This window comes from Ahaetulla prasina, chromosome 2 (assembly GCF_028640845.1).
Source record: "Ahaetulla prasina isolate Xishuangbanna chromosome 2, ASM2864084v1, whole genome shotgun sequence".
Lineage (NCBI taxonomy): Eukaryota > Metazoa > Chordata > Lepidosauria > Squamata > Colubridae > Ahaetulla > Ahaetulla prasina.
The window spans coordinates 358700-382669 of NC_080540.1; the positions used below are offsets into that span (position 1 = coordinate 358700).

A 23970-nucleotide genomic window follows, 5' to 3' on the forward strand; every position below is an offset into this window, starting at 1 on the left:
TCCATTGCTATGAAAACATTCGACCAGATTTGGAGTTGACACCCAAAGTTTAGCTAAAGTGAGCAAAATAAAATTTAAAAGGATGGAAAAGTGGTTAAAAACCCACTTTAAAAAGTCTGATTTTTCTTTCTTTTTTTCTCCAGTTTAACACTGAACCTTTAATAATCCATATTTAAAAAAAGAGCTTCAACTGAGCAACAGCTGAAATGTGCCCCCCCCCCCGCCTTTCAAAGACTTTTGTGGGTTACTAATTTTTAATCATGCAATGAAGAGAACTTCATTGCACGTTTAGCAAGTAACTACATAACTGATACTTATTTAATTTTAAGTTACCTTAATGTTATGGCAAACCATAAGAAGACAGAAATATGGCCCTAATGCTTGAAAAATATATTTTCCCCCTGCATTTGTTTCAGCTTCTGTTCATTCTGGCCCTTCTATGAAAAACAAATTGTTCACCCGGAAGCTTTTTCCACACACCAAATTGACATCTGTCATTATTCCATCTCGTCATATGATATCTTTGACCAAAAAAGGTTTCCTGTTTCTACATTCATACTGGTTGACTCAGATCTTAATTTGACACTGCGGACACAAGTTGGATTGAGAGGTCCTTGGTGCCCTCAGGTTGAAAGCAAAATTGAATAATTTCCACATTTTAGCTACAAATAAAGGTACTGCCCTCCCCCCTCATGTCACAGGTCACATTAGCCAAGCAAGCAGATTAAGTTCTCAGCACTCCCTCCTGCTATTCTTGGTCATGCTAATTTGACCTTGGTTCTCAGCTGCCTTATCGTTGTTATGTCAGGCACATTGGAGGAAAACATTCTACATTCCATAAATTCTGTCTCTCCCCCCCGCCCTTAAGTATGGCCACTAACAAAGCAAGAAAAATAGGGCTTCAACTAGAGTCATTTTGGGGGGACGCAGTGGCTCAGTAGCTAAGACGCTGAGCTTGTTGATCAGAAAGGTTGGCAGTTCAGCGGTTCAAGTCCCTAGTGCCATGTAACGGAGTTAGCTCCTGTTACTTGTCCCAACTTCTGCCAACCTAGCAGTTCGAAAGCATGTAAATAATGCAAGAAGAAAAATAGGGACCACCTTTGGTGGGAAGGCAAGAGCGTTCCCTGAGCCTTTGGCATTTAGTCATGCCGGCTACATGGCCACGGAGACATCTTTGGACAGCGCTGGCTCTTTGGCTTTAAAACAGAGATGAGCACCGCCCCCTAGAGTCAGGAACGACTAGCGCATATATATGAGGGGAACCTTAGAATCATTTTCAGAGTTGACACTACTTGCTTTAACGCTCCCTGTGTAGTGGAACCAGTGGTGGGTGGCCTCAGTTCGGACCAGTTCGCAAGAAACAGTAGTAAAATTGGCAGGAGGCTCCACCCACGGATCCAGATGTCATCAGGAAATTTCTGTGCATGCGCAGTAGCTTTTGCGCTTTCGCAGAAGCATGTGTGAGCGAAGCAAGTGCACACACACCGTCACATTGCACACCGGAGGTAAAGATAAATATAATCCACCCTTGGGCGGAGCTTTGGAACAGACACAAAGATATTTCCACAATGCTATTCTGTGTTTTAATAATTGAGTTCAAGCAGCACTTTTTTAACACAATTATGTGAAAAAAGTTACACTGGCACTGAAAAAGTGATAACTCAAAAAAGTAAACAGTGTGGCCAGGCAGCTGTGAAGGCAGAAAACATTCTGGGAGGTATCACCATCAGAAAAAGGACGTCCGATCCCTCTACATACTTTTTTAAAATTTTAATTTAAATTTTTTATTTGTCAATCATATATCAGATAACTGGTAAAAGTTTAAACATAATTTGGATACATGGAAAGAGTAAGTTAAAAAAAAGGAATATTAGGACAGGGACGATAGGATCGCGGGTGCACTTATGCACGCCCCTTACAGACCTCTTAGGAATGGGGTGAGGTCAACAATAGACAGTTTAAGCTTAAAATTTTGTGAGTTTGGGGAAGAAACTAGAGTCAGGTAGTACATTCCAGGCATTGACCACTCTGTTACTGAAGTCATATTTTCTGCAATCGAGTTTGGAGCAGTTTACCTTGAGTTTGTATCTATTATTGGCTCGTGTATTGTTGTGGTTGAAGCTGAAGTAGTCATTGACAGGTAGGACATTGTGGTAGATAATTTTATGTACTATGCTTAGGTCAGATTGAAGTCTGCGTAGTTCTAAATTGTCTAAGCCCAAAATTTGGAGTCTGGTCACATAAGGTATTTTATTGCGAACAGAGGAGTGGAGGACTCTTGGGAAATATCTCTGGACTCTCGATTGCATATATGTCCGATATGCAGTGCGGGTTCCAGACAGATGAGCTGTATTCAAGGATTGGTCTAGCAAATGTTTTGTATACTCTAGTTAGTAGTACAATATTACCAGAGAAGAAGATACACAAGATTAGGTTAACACGTCTTAGTGCCTTCTTGGCAATGTTTTTACAGTAGGCTTTGGCACTTAGATCTTTAGAAATTAGTACTCCAAGGTCCTTGACAGAGTGACGGTCATCTATAAGGTCATGTCCATCTAATTTGTATTTTATGTTTTGATTATTATTATTTTTTGCCAATGTGCAAGACAGAGCATTTGTTTGTTGAGATTTGAAGTTGCCATTTGTTAAGACCAATCTGCCACATAGTCAAGGTCTTTTTGAAGGGTAGTTGCATTGACTGTGGTGCTGAATAGTTTAACATCATCAGCGAAGAGAACACAGTTGCTTTTAATATGATCGCAAAGGTCATTTATGTAAAGTATGAAGAGTGGTGGACCTAAAATACTGTCTTGGGGAACACCACTATTAACAGATACAGGATTTGATAAGAGCGCTTCCTATTTTGACCACTTGTTGTCTGTTTCTGTTGTGTCTTGCCCGCCCTCAGAGCAGCCGGGGCCTTCTTACCTGCTTCCGAACACTGAGGAATGTATGCCTCCCGGCCCAAGTCCTGGCTCCATGCCCACACAAACTGCAGAAGAAGGAGAATCTCCCTGCCCCAGCCCTGACTCCATGCCCAGGCAAACGGAGCAGCTAGACCCCTCCCCCTCCTCCACAGCATGTGAGCCTGAGGAGGGTTTATTCCCAACAGCTGATTGGAGTAATCATAACATAACATAACATAACATAACATCAGAGTTGGAAGGGACCTTGGAGGCCTTCTAGTCCAACCCCCTGCCCAGGCAGGAAACCCTACACCATCTCAGTCAGATGGTTATCCAACATTTTCTTAAAAATTTCCAGTGTTGGAGCATTCACAACTTCTGAAGGCAAGTCGTTCCACTTATTAATTGTTCTAACTGTCAGGAAATTTCTCCTTAGTTCTAAGTTGCTTCTTTCCTTGATCAGTTTCCACCCATTGCTTCTTGTTCTACCCTCAGGTGCTCTGGAGAACAGCCCAACTCCCACTTCTCTGTGGCAGCCCCTGAGATATTGGAACACTGCTATCATGTCTCCCCTAGTCCTTCTTTTTGTTAAACTAGACATACCCAGTTCCTGCAACCGTTCTTCATATGTTTTATCCTCCAGTCCCCTAATCATCTTTGTTGCTCTTCTCTGCACTCTTTCTAGAGTCTCAACATCTTTTTTACATCGTGGCGACCAAAACTGGATGCAATATTCCAAGTGTGGCCTTACCAAGGCATTATAAAGTGGCTTTTTTAACAGCTGCTGCACACTGCTGGCTCATATCCAGATGGTTATCCACTAGGATTCCAAGATCCCTCTCACAGGTACTACTATTGAGCAAGGTACCACATATACGGTACTGGTGCATTTTGTTTTTTTGGCCTAAATGTAGAACCTTACTTTTTTCACTGTTGAATTTCATTTTGTTAGATAGCGCCCAATGTTCAAGTCTGTCAAGATCTTTCTGTAACTTGAGCCTATCTTCTGGAGTGTTGGCTATTCCTGCCAGCTTGGTGTCATCTGCAAATTTGATGAGTTCCCCATCTATCCCCTCGCCCAAGTCATTGATGAAGATGTTGAAGAGTACTGGGCCTAAAACAGAGCCTTGGGGTACTCCACTGCATACTTCCCTCCATGTGGATGTAGTTCCGTTGAGGACTACACGTTGAGTGCGGTTGGTCAGCCAGTTACGAATCCATCTGGTGGTGGTGCTGTCTAACCCACATTTTTCTACTTTATCTAGTAGTAGGTTATAGTCTACTTTATCAAATGCTTTACTGAAGTCCAAGTAAATTATATCAACAGCATTCCTCTGGTCTACTAATTTTGTCATTTTGTCAAAGAATGCAATAAGATTAGTCTGGCATGATCTGTTTTTGACAAACCCATGTTGGCTTTTGGTTATTACTTTGTTTGCTTCTAGGTGTTCGGTGATTCGTTGCTTGATTATCTTTTCCAGAATCTTCCCCGGTATTGAGGTCAGACTGATAGGTCTGTAGTTTCCTGGATCTGTTAATCCTCGCATCAGAAGATTGGATAGGCGGAGGCAACAAAGGGAAGGGAGGGGCAGGCCTTAATGAGTGCTGAGTCATGGAGCCACACCCCATGGCCTATATAAAGGATCTGCTTTGTGGCAGTTTCTGAGTCAGGCAAAAGTCGAACTTATCTTGCTGAAGTCACTTACTGGTCTCCTGCCTGCTCTGAGGACTTTGCTAGGACTTTGGGCAGAGCTGCAGAGGCAAGCCTGATTCGGATTTCCCTGACCCAGCCGTCAGCGGAGGAGTGGGACACGACAGTTTCACAGGAAGGCAGCTATCTCATTTATGTAGGAGTCCAGAAATGCCATAGGATTTTAGTTTTAGAAGTAATTTGTCATGTACCACCGAATCAAAAGCTTTACAGAAGTCTACGTAAACTGCGTCTATTGCTTTGCCCTGATCAGGATGTGTAGTCCATATGTTTTTGCAATGTAGTAGTTGTAGATTAGAGGATAATTTTTTTCTGAAACCAAATTGTGTGATAGAAAGTAGGTTGTTTGTCTCTAGTGGGAGGGTACTAGATTGGTTAATGATTGATTCCATGATTTTGCAGGTGACGCAACATAAAGAGATTGGTCTGTAATTTTCAACTAGGCTAGGGTCTCCCTTTTTGAAGATAGGTATGACCTTGGCTTGTGACCATTGGTAGGGCAAGGGGCTGGTACTGAAAGAGTTTTCAAAAATTATGCTTAGAGGTTCTGCAATTGCAGTGGAAAGCTTTTTTTATAAGTATGCACATAGTCCATCAGGTCCAATAGATAGAGATGGTTTTAGATTGCATAGTGCCTTTTCAACGTTGTCTTCTGTAAAATCAATATGTACAAGATCACCATAATCATTGTAATTGTCTGTACTACGGCTGGGAAATATTGGGTGCCTTGGAAAATAGCTTGACTCCTTCCTGTCTGTGGCAGACCCTCAAATATTGGAACACTGTTATCCCGCGTCCCCTGGTCCTTCTCCTGACTAGACTAGCCATGCCCAGTTCCTATAACCATTCTTGTTTTAGTCTTCAGGCCTTTAATCAGCTTAGCTGCTCTTCTTTGCACTTTTTCCAAAGTTTCAACATCTTTTTTGTAATGTGATGACCCAAACTGGGTGCGGTATTCCAGGTGTGGTCTTACTAAGGCTTTATGAAGCTGTACTAATACTTCATGTGTTTTGGATTTTATGCCCGTTTATACAACCAAGGATTGTATTCACTTTTTTAGCTGCTGCCGCACACAGGGGATTCATGCTTATGTGATCATCCATTTGGACTCCAAGGACCCTTTCATAGTTACTATTTTTGAGCGAGGTTTCAGGTAATCTGCTTTTCCTGCTGAGGTGTAAAATCTTACTTTTCTCCACATTAAATTTCATTTTGTTGGATTCAACCTTCTCTCATTTGGATCAGAAAGGCACAATATGCATACAGATAAAAATATAGAGACATGGTGGGTCAGTGGTTAGAATGCAGTACTATATGCTAAGTGCACACAGCCAGGAGTTTGATACTGACAGTGTCATGGTTGATTCAGCTTTCCTCCTTCTGAGGTGGGTAAAATGAGGACCCAGATTGCTGGGGACCATATGCTGACTTTGTAAACTGCTCAGAGAATGCTGTAAAAGCATTGTTTAGTTTAGTTTTATTAACTTTAGTTTTATTGTGGAGTGGTATATAAGTCTAAGTGGAATTGCTATTCCTATATATTTTCTTCCGAGCATGGATCCTTTTATGAGAAGTAAAATTACCTTTCTGAGCAAATGTCTTTCCACACTCCATGCATTTATACGATTTCTCACCTGTGTGGATCTTTTTGTGCATAGTAAGTCCACTGCTCTGAGCAAAGGTCTTTCCACACTCCATGCATTTAAATGGCTTTTCCCCTGTGTGGATCCTCTTATGGGAAATAAGATTACCTCGTTGAGCAAAGGTCTTTCCACACTCCATGCATTTAAATGGCTTTTCCCCTGTGTGGATCGTCTTATGGCGAATAAGATTACCACTTTGACCAAAGGTCTTTCCACACTGTATGCATTTATATGGTTTCTCTCCTGTGTGGATCTTTTTGTGGACACTAAGTTGACTATTACAAGCAAAGGTCTTTCCACATTCCATGCATTTATATGGCTGCTCCCCCGTGTGGGCCATCTTATGGCAAGTAAGAACAGACTTCCAAGCAAATGTCTTTCCACACTCCATGCATTTATATGGTTTCTCTCCTGTGTGCATCCTCTTATGGGAAATAAGATTACCTCTTTGAGCAAAGGTCTTTCCACACTCCATGCATTTATACGGTTTCTCCCCAGTGTGGATCGTCTCATGGCGAATAAGATTATCTTTTTGAGTAAAGGTCTTTCCACACTCCATGCATTTAAATGGTTTCTCTCCTGTGTGGATCTTTTTGTGGCTAGAAAGGTGACTATTACAAGCAAACGTCTTTCCACATTCCATGCATTTAAATGCCTTCTCACCTGTGTGGATCTTTTTGTGCATAGTAAGTCCACTGCTCTGAGCAAAGGTCTTTCCACACTCCATGCATTTATACGGTTTCTCTCCTGTGTGGATCCTCTTATGGGAAATAAGATTATCTCTTCGAGCAAAGGTCTTTCCACACTCCATGCATTTAAATGGTTTTTCCCCTGTGTGGATCCTCTTATGGGAAATAAGATTACCTCTTTGAGGAAAGGTCTTTCCACACTCCACGCATTTATACGGTTTCTCTCCTGAGTGGATCCTTTTAGGGCAAATAAGATTACTGTGTCCTCTGAACCTGTTACCAGATTCTCTGCATTTGTATAGCTTCTCCCGAGTGTGAATCCTTTCATGGGAAATAAGTTGCCTGCTTGTTCTAAAACATGATGCACATTCCAAACATTTGTAAGGCTTCTCTTTCGCGTCAATCACTTTTTGAGATGTAAGGAACTTATTTCCAAGAGAAGGAATGAATGTTCCATTGTAACTTTGTCCATTGCGTCTTCCTATAGCATCTTCTCCTTTGTTTTGGCTTAAATAGTGTTCTTTTACTTGTAATTTAGCTTTGATTGGCTTCAAACTTTTCCCAATATATTTTTTTCTTATTTTCTCCTGTTGGGCAAGAAAGTCTTGCATCGGAACATCGGTGGAAGATGAGCTTTCCTGATTCCAATCATTTGACTGGTTTCTATCATGGGTTTCTAATTTCATTTGAATTCCAAACTTTCCCGTTCCACCTTTAGCATTGATCACTCGGAACAGTTCACAGGAAACTTGATTCTCCTGACCATTACTACCTTCAAAGCAAAAGAGAAATTAAAATGATAACAAGGTTAGAGAAAAAGATCAAACCGTAGAAAGTCAAGTGAATTTCCTTCTGAATTTTTCCAAAATTCCGTTACCTTTTATGTTTGCATGCTTACAGTGGTGTGATATAGACAGAATGATTTCTATATTCATGAGTCCTGAAAGCTTTGAAAATATCTAGAAAAAATCTCTTTCTTTACAATTATCTAAATATTTGCAAATCTCACTCGAAAGTCTGTTTTGAGCCACGGAATAATCAGGGAAAATATTCAAGGAGGAATAAGGAGAAAACTTATTGGGGTGGGTTAATTTCAGCAAAGACCTGAGAGAACAGAAACTGAAACAATTTTGAAACAAGCTCTTTCTTCCCAAGTGTCCCTTGAAGCAGCTGCTCCATGGCGTCTGTCTGGCAGGCAGGACTCCCGTTCGGCTCGTTCCTTGATCCCAGCGATGAGACTTTGGAGCAAAGTCCGTTGCTTGAAGCCTCCCATTGGCTTGTAAATGCCTTTGCACTGGCTTGTAAATGTCTTTGCACGGAGATTGGAAAGATTGGGAGGCTTCAAGAATGATTATTTCGCTACCCCAAAGTACTCATCGGTTGGCAAGGGCATTTTGGCCGGATCTGGTACAGGCTTCCGTTTGCAGAGAACGGAGGCCTAAACTACTTTAGTGTGAGATCACACAAGATGAGTATTGCAATATCTCACACTAATTATCTTGCGGGATCTCGCACTGCAGTACTTTAGTCCTGTGTTCCCTACAAACTGAGGACTGCACGAGATCCAGGGCAAAAGTCTTTGAAAACAAAGAGGCCTTCCCTTTGTTTCCAAAGCATTTTGCCCTGGAGCTCGTGCAGGCCTTTCTTAGCAGAGAACAGAGGCCTAGAGCAGTGTAGTGTGAGTTCATGTGAGATCACAAGTGCCAGATTTCCCACTATTGATCTTCTGTATCTCTCACTACTTTAGGCCTCTGTATACACCCAAGCAGGCAAAGGAACCAACAGCTCGCTACATCCTCGTAAAGTAAGTCCCAGCAGGGGTGGGGTGGGGATACAGGTAGGGTGATTGTTGTTGCAACGCCTCTGATGTCATTTGTAAGTGAGAATGACAGCCATGGTGCTATAACATTTGTAATTTCAGGACTGAGTCTTAAGTACTTGGAAGATGGTTAGGTTGTAACTTGGAATGGTTGCTTAGTGAACTGTCGTAACTGAGGATCACCTGTCCCCTAGGATGCTCTGAGGCACACTTCAAGAGGCCTTTGTTCTTGAATTGGAGTGGGGGAATCCTCCTCCAGGGCCTGAGTGTGAAAGTTCTGTTCTCACACAGTTTGGGGAGGTTTCAGAGGAAAAATAACATATGATCTCCAGAGGACACATAAAAGCAAACCCCATTCTTCTCAGCCTCCACAGATAAGTTCAAATAGAAATGGAAAAATACAGATAAGGAATGCCCCAAAAGCATCTAAGCAAAGAGACACTGAATCTTTCCTTCCTTGGAGTACCAGAAGGCCAAATCCTTTCCTTCTCCCTCCCAGGAGATGATATCTGATCACTTATTTTTTAATAAAAAAACTAACTATAATCTGTCTTCTTGAACTCTCTGATTGGGGACTAGAAAACTCTTACCCAGAGAGACCACGTTCCTATGATTTTCAAGCATGACTTCCGAATGCAGCACTTTTTGGTCAGGATCCAGCTGAGACCATTCCTCCTCAGAGAAATACACAGCCACCTCCTCAAAGGAAACAAGACTCTCCTGAACACAGAAAAAAGAACAGAGCAGGAGGATTCATAAGATATGTTCATCTTCATCAGGTCATCATTTAGACAAGAGGACAGAAGGGGAACTCATCAAATTTGCAGATAAGACCAAATTGACAGGAATACCAACACTCCAGAGGATAAGCTCGAGATATAGAAGGATCAACAGATTGGGCTCCATATAACAAAATGAAAAACAACCGTAAAAAATGTAAGGTTCTATATTTAGGAAAGAAAAACCAAATGCATGGGCATAGAATAGGTGATGTCTGGCTCAACAATAGAAAGTGCAACAGGGATCTTGGAGTCCTAGTAGACAACCATTTATACAGGAGTCAGCAGTGTGCTACAGTTGCCAAAAAAAAAATAAATAATATAATATAATAATATAATATAATAATATAATAATAATATAATAGTATAGTATAATAATATAATATAATAATATAGTATAATAATATAATATAATATAATAATAACAACAACAGAGAACAGAGGCCTAAAGCAGTGTAGTGCGAGTTCATGTGAGATCACTAGTGCCAGATTTCCCACTATTGATCTTCTGTATCTCTCACTACTTTAGGCCTCTGTATACACCCAAGCAGGCAAAGGAACCAACAGCTCGCTACATCCTCGTAAAGTAAGTCCCAGCAGGGGTGGGGTGGGGATACAGGTAGGGTGATTTTTGTTGCAACGCCTCTGATGTCATTTGTAAGTGAGAATGACAGCCATGGTGCTATAACATTTGTAATTTCAGGACTGAGTCTTAAGTACTTGGAAGATGGTTAGGTTGTAACTTGGAATGGTTGCTTAGTGAACTGTCGTAACTGAGGATCACCTGTCCCCTAGGATGCTCTGAGGCACACTTCAAGAGGCCTTTGTTCTTGAATTGGAGTGGGGGAATCCTCCTCCAGGGCCTGAGTGTGAAAGTTCTGTTCTCACACAGTTTGGGGAGGTTTCAGAGGAAAAATAACATATGATCTCCAGAGGACACATAAAAGCAAACCCCATTCTTCTCAGCCTCCACAGATAAGTTCAAATAGAAATGGAAAAATACAGATAAGGAATGCCCCAAAAGCATCTAAGCAAAGAGACACTGAATCTTTCCTTCCTTGGAGTACCAGAAGGCCAAATCCTTTCCTTCTCCCTCCCAGGAGATGATATCTGATCACTTATTTTTTAATAAAAAAACTAACTATAATCTGTCTTCTTGAACTCTCTGATTGGGGACTAGAAAACTCTTACCCAGAGAGACCACGTTCCTATGATTTTCAAGCATGACTTCCGAATGCAGCACTTTTTGGTCAGGATCCAGCTGAGACCATTCCTCCTCAGAGAAATACACAGCCACCTCCTCAAAGGAAACAAGACTCTCCTGAACACAGAAAAAAGAACAGAGCAGGAGGATTCATAAGATATGTTCATCTTCATCAGGTCATCATTTAGACAAGAGGACAGAAGGGGAACTCATCAAATTTGCAGATAAGACCAAATTGACAGGAATACCAACACTCCAGAGGATAAGCTCGAGATATAGAAGGATCAACAGATTGGGCTCCATATAACAAAATGAAAAACAACCGTAAAAAATGTAAAGTTCTACATTTAATATAATATAATATAATATATATAATATAATATTATAATATAATATATATAATATAATAATATAATATAAATATAATATAATATAATTTTTTAATATAATATAATATAATATAATAATATAATATAAATATAATATAAATATAATATAATATAATATAATATAATATAATATAATATAATATAATATAATATAATATAATATAATATAATATAATATAATATAATATAATATAATATAATATAATATAATATAATAATATAATATAATATAATATAATATAATATAATATAATATAATATAATATAATATAATATAATAATATAATAACAACAGATTTGGAAGAGACCATAGAGGTCTTCTAGTCCAACCCCCTGCCCAGGCAGGAAACCCTACACCATCTCAGTCAGATGGTTATCCAACATTTTCTTAAAATTTTCCAGTGTTGGAGCATTCACAACTTCTGCAGGCAAGTCGTTCCACTTATTAATTGTTCTAACTGTCAGGAAATTTCTCCTTAGTTCTAAATTGCTTCTTTCTTTGATCAGTTTCCACCCATTGCTTCTTGTTCTACCCTCAGGTGCTTTGGATTCTGTTATTCTTTTCCATTGTTCCCAAATTTCGAAACCAAAAATATGCACCAAATTAAATACTGTGCGACACACCTCCTAATTTTATGTGAGAAAACTGACAATTCTAAACATTTCTTTGATTGAATAAGTATTTGGGGAGTTTTATCAAGCTCATTTATTTTGCAAAAACTTCAGTGCCTTTCAGCAAAGTAATCCCACTTCTGGATCAACTGATCTATCACTCTGTCTGTCATTGATTGATATAGTAGTCTCAGCCATTGGCTAAATGGAAGCAAACAAGGAAGAGAAAATTCCCTGGGAAAGTCATTTCTCAGCCTTTGCAAAACAGGAATTTGATCTCTTAATTGAGGCGCAAATCAGAGGATTGGAAATTATTCTGTAGCCCAAAGTACCGTGTTTATATGCTCAACATGGCCACTCCCTTAGGATTTTAATAGTCTGCTTTGTTTTTTGATATGATTTGCTTATTTTTGAACTACAGGTAATAAAGCTTTTCAAAAATGGTAACGTGGCCATGGGAGTATTTAGTTATTTTTAATTAGCTTTGCACAATTACAAGTCAACGAATTACATCAAAAAATGGGTCTCTAGCAGTTGCTGCCACTGTGATATGTTTATTTTTAAAGGACTTTTTAAAAAATTGCTTCTTGTAAACTCAAATTTGGAGAAGTACCTAGCAGAACAAGAGAAGAGGAAGCTATTCTGACTGACAGGAATTTGAATCTGCTATTCTGCTGCCCATGTTGCGGAAGGACACAAAAGTAATCCAGGAGAAACAAGGGGGGGAAATAGAAGGAAAGAGCCCTCTGCACACCCGCTTCACTTCCTGAAGGGAGAATACAAATTTAATTTTTTTCCCTTTCTTACTTGATTTGGAGATTCCACCGCTGTTTGATCTCCGTCATAAAAGCCAGAAAACTTCATTCTTTGTTTCTCTGTAACAAATAAATAATTTCAAAATGCATAATAAAATAGGAGGAGGTATTCTATAGAAAGAAGAGTGAGGGAAGGTAAGGCAGATGGGTAAGGGAGGATCTTGGATTACCTCCTGAGGCGTCCCAACTGGGATTCTCCCAAAGGATCCTCCTTAAAAATAACTCCTGAGGGGGAATTGATGGATTCTTCTTTCCCTCACAGCACTTCAAATAGGAAGAAGGAAAAAAGAAGCAGAATTAACGTAAATCACAAGAAATAGATGGATTCTTATATTCCGAACACAATCTCAAGGCCCCCAATATCCATCAGTGAGGCTGAGTGAGAAAACAATGGAACAATGTCCTACAAGAATTGGTGGGACATCTCCACCTATTATGAATGTCAGAGAGGTTTGGGAAGGAGGGATGAATTATTCAAACAGATTCTTTATTCCCTTTTGAACTCCCTAAAATCTCTCACCTTCAATTCGACCTGTTCCTCTTCCTCGCTCAGGAGGAAACCTTCCGCCAGGGCCACCGCCTGGGAGCTGGTCTCTGCTCCACATTCCCTCACCCAGCCCTCCATCTCTGGGGGCAGGAGAGCCAGGAGCTGCTCCAGAACCACCAGGTCCAGCATCTGGGCTTTGGTGTGCTTTTCTGGTCTCAGCCATCGCCTGCAAAAGTCATGGAGTTGGCTGCAAAGTCCTCGGGGACCCTCAGCCTCCCGGTATTGGATGAAGCTCCAGGGCTGAACTTCTGAAGGGAGGATGGTTTCCTCCTCCAGGATCTTCTGCCCAGTCCTTGTCCAGAGCTTCCCAGGCTTAGCAGCTGAAGGACTTTTTCCGGCTCCCTCCTTTCTCAAAGGTTGTGTCTCCATCCTTTCTCTCTCCTGCAGAGCAACTCCAAATGGCTCCAAGGCTCTTCCTCCGACACAGGTAAGGGAAGGGTGGCCGGATCCACCGACCCCCACCTTCCCGGGATCCCCGCTTCTTCTGTTGCTGTTGCTTTGGAGGTCCGCTTCTTCCTGCATGGAGAGGGCGGCTGGGGAGCATGGGACCAGGGAAGAGCCCCCCCACCCTCACCCGGAGAACGTCTGGATCTCCCCAGCCAAACTCTCCAGCAACCGCGCAGCCTCCTGCGGAGGTCCAGAGGATAGGAGAGCGAGTGCGGGGTCCTAGAGCAGCAAGCGTTTGTGACGTCACTCCCGTCTCGCCTCTGGAAAGGCAACTGTGACGTTCGTCTTCCAGTGGACCAATCGGGAACCGCCTGACGTTGCCTTTTCTTAGCAGCGGGCGCCCCCTGGTGGATTAGGGCAGAGTGCCAGGATGGTAGAAAGGGCGGGAAACAGGAGCGCGCCTGAGGGGAAGGGAGACGGCAGAGATAATGGACGTGGGACTGTGGAGGAAAGTCCCTCACAATTCCTCCCTGCCCAGGAAAAGCTTTGTGGTTTTCAGAGGCAGCACATTCTCCATCTTCCTGTCCAGGAACCATTTGTGGAGATGGAGAAAAATATCTCTCTGGAGGATTTGAAATCGCTTCCCACAAAAACAGCCGCCCTGAAGGCTCAGCCAAGATTGTGGGAGGCCTCAAAAGGGACCAAATCCTGTCAGAAACAACCGGGCGGTCAAAAGAGAAGGACCAGGAGGTTCTCTGGGAAACACAGCTTGTGTCTTGCAATTGTTACAAACTCCGGTTTTAAGGGGAGGAAGATGGGACACAGGCAGCGAAGCCACAATCAGGGAAATGATTTTTATGCATTTGTTTTTTATTTCTTTAATTCAATACATAGAGGTGCCCTTTTGAAATCATTCTCTCAACCTCTCAGCAAAGGGAGGAGATGAAAGGGCAGCCTCTTCTGATGAAAGAAAAGGAAGATCCTGAAAAAGGAATAGAAAGCTAAACTATGATGAGGAAAACCCATTTTTACATAGGGATTGAGTAGGAAATTCACCTCAAGAAATGTGACTAGGAAGCTTGAGCCCCTTGGAGCATTTAATGCAGGGATATGACTATAAGGGGCGTGCATAAGCGCACAGACATGCCTAACGTTCCTGTCCTATTGTTTTTCTTTTCTTCTTCACATATATATATAAAAGGAAGAAACAGCTGCAGTCACACATTGCTCCCAGAAGCACGAAGCTGAAGCCTGAAGATGACGAATGAGACTTCGTCGAAACGTCGCCAAGACACTTCCAATTTTACGCGGGAGAAAACCCGAATAACCAAAGACCTACATATATATATATGTGTGTGTGTGTGTGTGTGTGTGTGTGCTTATACCTCCTCATATTTACTCATATATATGTTTATATACTATATAATCTTTTTGTATGATACTTACATATATTGTTGTGACTAAATAAATAAATAAATAAATAGATATATCATTATAGACCCTAAATGGAAAAGAAAATGGAAAAACCAAACAAGAAAAGCTGAAGGCACCATTGCTATGAAAACATTCGATCAGATTTGGAGTTGACACCCAGAGTTTAGCTACAGTAAGCAAAACAAAATTGAAAAGGATGGAAAAGTGGTTAAAAATCCACTTCAGAAAATGGAGGTAACGTCTGATTTTTCTTTCTTTCTTTTTTTCTCCAGTTTGACACTGAACCTTTAATAATCCATATTTGAAGAAAGAGCTTCAACTGAGCAACAGCTGAAGTATGCCCCCCCCCCGCCATCCAAAGACTTTAGTAGGTTACTAATTTTTAATCATGCAATGAAGAGAACTTTATGCACGTTTAGCAACTACACTACTGATACTTATTTAATTTTAAGTTACCTTAATGTTATAGCAAACCATAAGAAGAAAAAATATGGCCCTAATGCTTGAAAAATATATTTCCCCCGTGCATTTGTTTCAGCTTCTGCTCATTCTGGCTCTTCTATGAAAAACAAATTGTTCACCCGGAAGCTTTTTCCACACACCAAATTGACATCTGTCATTATTCCATCTCATCATATGAGGTCTTTGACCGAAAAAGGTTTCCTATTTCTACATTCATACTGGTTGACTCAGATCTTAATTTGACACTGCGGACACAAGTTGGATTGAGGTCCTTGGTGCCCTCAGGTTGAAAGCAAAATTGAATAATTTCCACATTTTAGTTATAAATAAATAGATATATCATTATAGACCCTAAATGGAAAAGAAAATGGAAAAGAAAATGGAAAACCAAACAAGAAAAGCTGAAGGCACCATTGCTATGAAAACATTCGATCAGATTTGGAGTTGACACCCAGAGTTTAGCTACAGTAAGCAAAACAAAATTGAAAAGGATGGAAAAGTGGTTAAAAATCCACTTCAGAAAATGGAGGTAACGTCTGATTTTTCTTTCTTTCTTTTTTTCTCCAGTTTGACACTGAACCTTTAATAATCCATATTTGAAGAAAGAGCTTCAACTGAGCAACAGCTGAAGTATGCCCCCCCCCCGCCATCCAAAGACTTTAGTAGGTTACTAATTTTTAATCATGCAATGAAGAGAACTTTATGCACGTTTAGCAACTACACTACTGATACTTATTTAATTTTAAGTTACCTTAATGTTATAGCAAACCATAAGAAGAAAAAATATGGCCCTAATGCTTGAAAAATATATTTCCCCCGTGCATTTGTTTCAGCTTCTGCTCATTCTGGCTCTTCTATGAAAAACAAATTGTTCACCCGGAAGCTTTTTCCACACACCAAATTGACATCTGTCATTATTCCATCTCATCATATGAGGTCTTTGACCGAAAAAGGTTTCCTATTTCTACATTCATACTGGTTGACTCAGATCTTAATTTGACACTGCGGACACAAGTTGGATTGAGGTCCTTGGTGCCCTCAGGTTGAAAGCAAAATTGAATAATTTCCACATTTTAGTTATAAATAAAGAATAGATACTGCCCTCCCCCCTCGTGTCACAGGTCACGTTAGCCAAGCAAGCCGATTAAGTTCTCATCACTCCATCCTGCTATTGTTGGTCACATTAATTTGGCCTTGGCTCTCAGCTGCCTTATCGTTGTTGTGTCAGGCACATTGGAGGAAAACATTCTACATTCCATAAATTCTATCTCCCCCCCTCCCCGCCCTTAAGTATGGCAACTAAGAAACAAAGCAAGAAAAATAGGGCTTCAGCTAGAGTCATTCTGGGGGGACGCAGTGGCTCAGTAGCTAAGACGCTGAGCTTGTTGATTAGAAAGGTTGGCAGTTCAGCGGTTCAAATCTCTAGTGCCACGTAACGGGGTGAGCTCCTGTTACTTGTCCCAACTTCTGCCAACCTAGTAGTTCGAAAGCATGTAAAAAATGCAAGAAGAAAAATAGGGACCACCTATGGTGGGAAGGCAAGAGCGTTCCCTGAGCCTTTGGCATTTGGTCATGCCGGCTACATGGCCATGGAGTCGTCTTTGGACAGCACTGGCTCTTTGGCTTTAAAACAGAGATGAGCACCGCCCCCTAGAGTCAGGAACCACTAGCACATATGTATGAGGGGAACTTTAGAATCATTTTCAGAGTTGATCCTACTTGCTTTAATGCTCCTTGTGTGGCAGAACCAGTAGTGGGTGGCCTCGGTTCAGACCAGTTCAAAAGAAAGAATTGGTGGTACGCTCCATCCACCGACTCAGACATCATCAGGAAGTTTCTGTGCATTTGCAGAAGAATGTGTGAGCGAGGCAAGTGCACATGCGCGGTTGCATTGCAAACTGGAGGTAAAGGTAAGTAGAACCCACCCCTGGGTGGAGCTTTGGAACAGATACAGAGGTATTTCCACAATGCTATTCTGTGTTTTAATAAATGAGTTTAAACAACACTTTTTTTTCACAACTATGGAGTGGAGGACTGTTCTTATGAAATATCTCTGGACTCTCAATTGTATTTATGTCTGATATGCAGTGTAGGTGAGATGAGCTGTATTGAAGGATTGGTTTAGCAAGTGTTTTGTACGATCTAGTTAGTAGTACAATATTACCAGAGACGAAACTACGCAAGATTAGGTTAACAACTCCTTAGTGCCTTTTTGGCAATGTTGTTACAATGGGGGCTCTGGCACTTAGATCTTTAGAAATGACTTCTCCAAGGTCCTTGACAGAGTGAGGTTCATCTATAAAGTAATGTCCGTCTAATTTGTATTTTATGTTTTGATTTTTTTTGCCAATGTGCAAGACAGAGCATTTGTTCGTTGAGATTTGAAATTGCCACTTGTTAAGACCAATCTCCACACAGTCAAGGTCTTTTTGAAGGGTAGTTGCATTGACTGTGGTGTTGAATAGTTTAACATCATCAGCGAAGAAAACACAATTGCTTTTAATATGATCGCAAGGTCATTTATGTAAAGCAGTGGTAGTCAACCTGGTCCCTACCGCCCACTAGTGGGCGTTCCAGCTTTCATGGTGGGCAGTAGGGGTTTTGTCCGATAAGCACTTTCCTTTTTTTTTTATTTAATTGACTTTTTAAAAAAATTCATAGCATTATTTAAAAACATTTTCATAAAATTCCCCATGACAATATAAATTTCTGAAAATATACTATTTATATCACCCGCACATAAGTTTAGTTCATGTTACGTAAGTGAAACTAAATGGTGCTATAGTGCGACTGCAAACAAAGGAGCCTCATCCCAGAATAGCTCGCGCATCTCCCTGGAGGGCGGTTAGAAAATTTTACTACTAACAGATACAATATTGGGCGGTAGGTATAAAAAGGTTGACTACCCCTGATGTAAAGTATGAAGAGTGTTGGACCTAAAACACTGCCTTGGGAAACACCATTATTAACAGGTACAGGATTTGATAGAGCGCTTCCTATTTTGACCACTTGTTGCCTGTTTGACAGGAAGGCAGCTATCCATTTATGTAGGAGTCCAGAAATGCCATAGGATTTTAGTTTTAGAAGTAATTTGTCGTGTACCACCGAATCAAAAGCTTTACAGAAGTCTATGTAAACTGCATTTATTGCTTTGCCCTGATTGGGAGGTGTAGTCCATATGTTTTTGTAGGAGTTGTAGATTGCAGGATAATTTTTTTCTGAAACCAAATTGTGTGATAGAAAGTAGGTTGTTTGTCTCTAGCGGGAGGGTAATAGATTGGTTAATGATTGATTCCATGACTTTCCAAGTGACGCAACATATAGAGATTGGTCTGTAATTTTCAACTAGGCTAGGGTCTCCCTTTTTGAAGATAGGTGTGACCTTGGCTTGTGACCATTGGTAGGGCAAGGGGCTGGTACTGAAAGATTTTTCAAAAATTATGCTTAGAAGTTCTGCAATTACAGTGGAAAGCTTTTTTAAGAAGTATGCACGTAGTCCATCAGGTCCAATAGATAGAGATGGTTTTAGATTGCTTAGTGCCTTTTCAATAGTGTCTTCTGTAAAATCAATATGTACAAGATCACCATAATCATTGTAATTGTCTGTAGTACGACTGGGAAATATTGGGTTTGTATTGTTGCTGTTTAAAAAAACTTAAGTTTGTTGTTTACAAAATTATAGAAAGCGCAGGTGGATTTTGTGCGTAGGTTTTCTTCTTGCTTGATGTGATAATTGTTACATACAGTCTTTATTTGTTGGCATAGGTTTTTCATTGGTTGATTGTTCTGTCAGGAAATGTCTCCTTATTTTTAGGTTGAATCACTTCTTGATCAGTTTCCATCCATTATTCCTTGTCTGGCCTTCAGGTGCCTTGGAAAATAGCTTGACTCCTTCCTCTCTGTGGCAGCCCCTCAAATATTGGAACACTGCTATCCTGTGTCCCCTGGTCCTTCTCCTGACTAGACTAGCCATGCCCAGTTCCTATAACTGTTCTTGTTTTACTCTTCAGGCCTTTAATCAGCTTAGCTGCTTTTCTTTGCACTTTTTCCAAAGGTTCAACATATTTTTTGTAATGTGATGACCCAAACAGGATGCAGTATTCCAGGTGTGGTCTTACTAAGGCTTTATGAAGCTGTACTAATACTTCATGTGTTTTTGACTTTATGCCTCTCTTTATACAACCAAGGATTGTATTCGCTTTTTTAGCTGCTGCCGCACACAGGAGATTCATGCTTAAGTGATCATCCATTTGGACTCCAAGGACCCTTTCATAGTTATTATTTTTGAGCTAGGTTTCAGGTAATCTGCTTTTCCTGCGAGGTGTAAAATCTTACTTTTCTCCACATTAAATTTCATTTTGTTGGATGCAACCTTCTCTCATTTGGATCAGAAAGGCACAATATGCATACAGATAAAAATCTATAGAGACATGGTGGATCAGCGGTTAGAATGGAGAACTATAGGCTAATTGCCCACAGCCAGGAGTTTGATCCTGACAGTGTCATGGTTGATTCAGCCTTTCATCCTTCTGAGGTCGGTAAAAGGAAGACCCAGATTGCTGAGGACCATATGCTGACTTTGTAAACTGCTCAGAGAGTTTTGCAAAAGCATTGTGGAGTGGTACACAAGTCTAAGTGGAATTGCTATTATTATATATTTCCTTCTGAGCGTGGATCCTTTTATCAGAAGTAAGACTACTATTCCGAGCAAATGTCTTTCCACATTCCATGCATTTATATGGTTTCTCCCCTATGTGGATCATCTTATGGCTAATAAGATAACCTCTTTGAGCAAAGGTCTTTCCACACTCCATGCATTTAAATGGTTTTTCCCCTGTGTGCATCATTTTGTGGAGAGTAAGTCCATTACTATAAGCAAAGGTTTTTGCACACTCCATGCATTTATATGGCTTCTCTCCCTGTATGGATCCTCTTATGGCGAATAAGATGACCTCTTTGAGCAAAGGTCTTTCCACACTCCATGCATTTATACGGTTTCTCTCCTGAGTGGATCCTCTTATGAGAAATAAGACAACCTCTTCGAGCAAAGGTCTTTCCACACTCCATGCATTTATACGGCTTCTCCCCTGTATGGATCATCTTATGGCGAATAAGATGACCTCTTCGAGCAAAGGTCTTTCCACACTCCATGCATTTAAATGGTTTTTCCCCTGTGTGGATCATTTTGTGAAATAAGATACCTCTTTGAGCAAAGGTCTTTCCACACTCCATGCATTTATACGGCTTCTCCCCTGTGTGGATCCTCTTATGGCGAATAAGATGACCTCTTTGAGCAAAGGTCTTTCCACACTCCATGCATTTAAATGCCTTTTCCCCTGTGTGGATCGTCTTATGGCGAATAAGATTACCACTTTGAGCAAAGGTCTTTCCACACTCCATGCATTTAAATGGTTTTTCCCCTGTGTGGATCCTCTTATGGCGAATAAGATGACCTCTTTGAGCAAAGGTCTTTCCACACTCCATGCATTTAAATGGTTTTTCCCCTGTGTGGATCATTTTGTGGATAGTAAGTACACTACTATAAGCAAAGGTCTTTCCACACTCCATGCATTTATATGGTTTCTCTCCTGTGTGGATCATCTTATGTAAAATAAGATGACTTCTTTGAGCAAAGATCTTTCCACATTCCATGCATTTATATGGTTTCTCTCCTGAGTGGATCCTTTTAGGGGAAATAAGATTACTACGTCTTCTGAACCTGTTACCAGACTCTCTGTATTTGTATAGCTTCTCCTCAGTGTGAATCCTTTCATGGGAAGTAAGTTGCCGGCTTGTTCTAAAACATGTTCCAGATTCCAAACATTGGTAAGGCTTCTCTTTTGTGTAAATCACTTTTTGAGATGTAAGGAAGTTATTTCCAAGAGAAGGAATTAATGTCCCATTGTAACTTTGTCCGTTGTGTCTTCTTATAGCATCTTCTCCTTTGTTTTGGCTTAAATAGTGTTCTTTTACTTGTAATTTAGCTTTGATTGGCTTCAAACTTTTCCCAATATATTTTTTCCTTATTTTCTCCTGTTGCATCAGAGCATCAGTGGAAGATGAGCTTTCCTGATTCCAATCATTTGACTGGTTTCTATCATGGGTTTCTAATTCCATTCGAATTCCAAACTTTCCCGTTCCATCTTTAGCATTGATCACTCGGAACAGTTCACAGGAATCTTGATTCTCCTGACCATTACTACCTTAAAAGCAAAAGAGAAATGAAAATGATAACAAGGTTAGACTAAAAGATTAAACCATAGAAAATCAAGTGAATTTCCTTCTGAATTTTTCCAAAATTCCATTATGTTTTACAGAATGATTTCTATATTCATGAGTCCTGAAAGCTTTGAAAATATCTAGAAAACATCTCTGTCTTTATAATTATCTAAATATCTGCAAATCTCACTCAAAGCCTGTTTTGAGTCATGGAATAAACAGGGGAAACATCCAACGAGGAATAAGGTGAAACCTTAAGATTTATTTGGGTGGGTTAATTTCAGCAGAGACTTGAGAGAACTGAAACAATTTTGAAACAAGCGCTTTCTTCCCCGATGTACCTAGGACCAGCTGCTCCATGGCATCTGTCTGGCAGGCAGGACTCCCGCTCGGCTTGTTCCTTAATCCCAGCGATGAGACTTTGGAGAGAACTCCCTTGCTTGAAGCTTCCCATTGGCTTGTAAATGAGATTCCAATCCACTGAGATTGGAAAGGTTGGGAGGCTTCAAGAATGACTATTTCGCTGCCCCAAAGTACTCATCGGTTGGCAAGGGCATTTTGGCCGGATCTGGTACAGGCTCCTGTTTGCAGAGAACCGAGGCCTAAACTATTTTAGTGTGAGATCACATAAGACAAGAAATGCATAATCTCACACTAATGATTTTGTGTGATCTCGCACTGCAGTATTTTAGTCCTGTGTCCTGTGTCTTTGAAAACAAAGAGGCCTTCCCTTTGTTTCCAAAGCATTTTGCCCTGGAGCTTGTACAGGCCTTGGTTAGCAGAGGCCTAAAGCAGTGTAGTGCGAGTTCATGTGAGATCACTAGTGCCAGATTTCCCACTATTGATCTTGCGTATCTCTCACTACTTTAGGCCTCTGTATGCACCCAAGTAGGCAAAGTAACCGACAGCTCGCTCCATCCTCGTAAAGTAAGTCCCAGGAGGGTGAGGGGTACAAATAGGGTGATTGTTGTTGCAACGCCTCTGCTGTCATTAGTAAGTGTGAATGACGGTTATGATGCTGTAACATTTGTAATTTCAGGACTGAGTCTTAAGTACTTGGGAGACAGTTAGGTCGTAACTTGGAATGGTTGCTTAATGAACTGTCGTAACTGAGGAATCACCTGTCCCCTAGGATGCTCTGAGACACACTTCAAGAGGCCTTTGTTCTTGAATTGGAGTGGGACAATCCTCCTCCATGGCCTGAGCGTGAAAGTTCTGTTCTCACACAATTTGGGGAGGTTTCAGAGGACAAATAACATATGATCTCCAGGGACACATAAAAGCACACCCTGTTCTTCTCAGCCTCCACAGGTAAGTTCAAATAGAAATGGAAAAATACAGATAAGAATGGCAAAAGCATCTAAGCAAAGAGACATTGAATCTTTCCTTCCTTGGAGTACCAGAAGGCCAAATCCTTTCCTTCTCCTTCCCAGGAGATGATATCTGATCACTTATTGTTTAATAAAAAAACTAACTATAATCTGTCTTCTTGAACTCTCTGATTGGGGACAGATAAGAATGGCAAAAGCATCTAAGCAAAGAGACATTGAATCTTTCCTTCCTTGGAGTACCAGAAGGCCAAATCCTTTCCTTCTCCTCCCAGGAGATGATATCTGATTATAGTTTTATTAAAAATCACTAATCTGTCTTCTTGAACTCTGATTGGGGACTAGAAAACTCTTACCCAGAGAGACCACGTTCCTATGGTTTTCAAGCATGACTTCAATGCAGCGCTTTTGGTCAGGATCCAGCTGAGACCATTCCTCCTCTGAGAAATACAGCCACCTCCTCAAAGGAAACAAGACTCTCCTGAACACAGAAAAAGAACAGAACAGGAGGATTCAAGGTCTCATCTTCATCAGTGATTTAGACAAGAGGATAGAAGGGGAACTCATCAAATTTGCAGACAAGACCAAATTTACAGGAATACCAACACTCCAGAAGATAAGCTTGAGATATATAAGGATCAACAGATTGGGCTCCATATAACAAAATGAAAAACACCCATGAAAAATGTAAGGTTCTACATTTAGGAAAGAAAAACCAAATGCATGGGCATAGAATAGGTGATACCTGGCTCAACAATAGAAAGTGCAACAGGGATCTTGGAGTCCTAGTAGACAACCACTTAAACATGAGCCAGCAGTTGCCAAAACACCCCCAACCCAATCATAGGCTGCATTAAGAGGGGGATAGAATCAAGATCACATGAAGTGTTAATACCACTTCATAGAATAGAATAGAATAGAATAGAATAGAATAGAATAGAATAGAATAGAGTTTTTATTGGCCAAGTGTGATTGGACACACAAGGAATTTGTCTTGGTGCATATGCTCTCAGTGTACATAAAAGA

General features: G+C 40.7%; 2 protein-coding genes and 1 pseudogene across 4 annotated transcripts in view; 1 reads left to right on the top strand and 2 right to left on the bottom strand.

Annotated features, from left to right (window-relative positions):
* LOC131192751 (zinc finger protein 493-like) overlaps positions 1–23970 on the top strand; it is a 213528-nt gene that overhangs the window by 103729 nt on the left and 85829 nt on the right. The gene's annotated exons all lie outside the window — the stretch shown is intronic.
* On the bottom strand, positions 1561–23322 carry LOC131193550 (zinc finger protein 845-like; annotated as a pseudogene).
* Positions 10300–14276, bottom strand: LOC131192801 (zinc finger protein 75D-like). The gene is made up of 4 exons (XM_058172332.1): positions 13088–14276; positions 12738–12831; positions 12560–12627; positions 10300–10868 (listed from the first exon to the last, which is right to left on the bottom strand). Exons 1-4 carry the CDS (start codon positions 13634–13636, stop codon positions 10689–10691), a joined length of 891 nt encoding a protein of 296 aa, XP_058028315.1. The 5' UTR covers positions 13637–14276; the 3' UTR covers positions 10300–10688.

What these genes read in the sequence shown, in the direction of transcription:
- LOC131192801 (XM_058172332.1), bottom strand. Translation starts at nt 13,636, where the DNA reads ATGCAGGAAGAAGCGGACCTCCAAAGCAACAGCAACAGAAGAAGCGGG. An exon ending in AGGAACAGGTCGAATTGAAG is followed by an intron (nt 12,832 to 13,087) that starts GTGAGAGATTTT and finishes TCCTATTTGAAG; the next exon opens with TGCTGTGAGGGAAAGAAGAA. An exon ending in CGGTGGAATCTCCAAATCAA is followed by an intron (nt 10,869 to 12,559) that starts GTAAGAAAGGGA and finishes TTCTGTGTTCAG; the next exon opens with GAGAGTCTTGTTTCCTTTGA.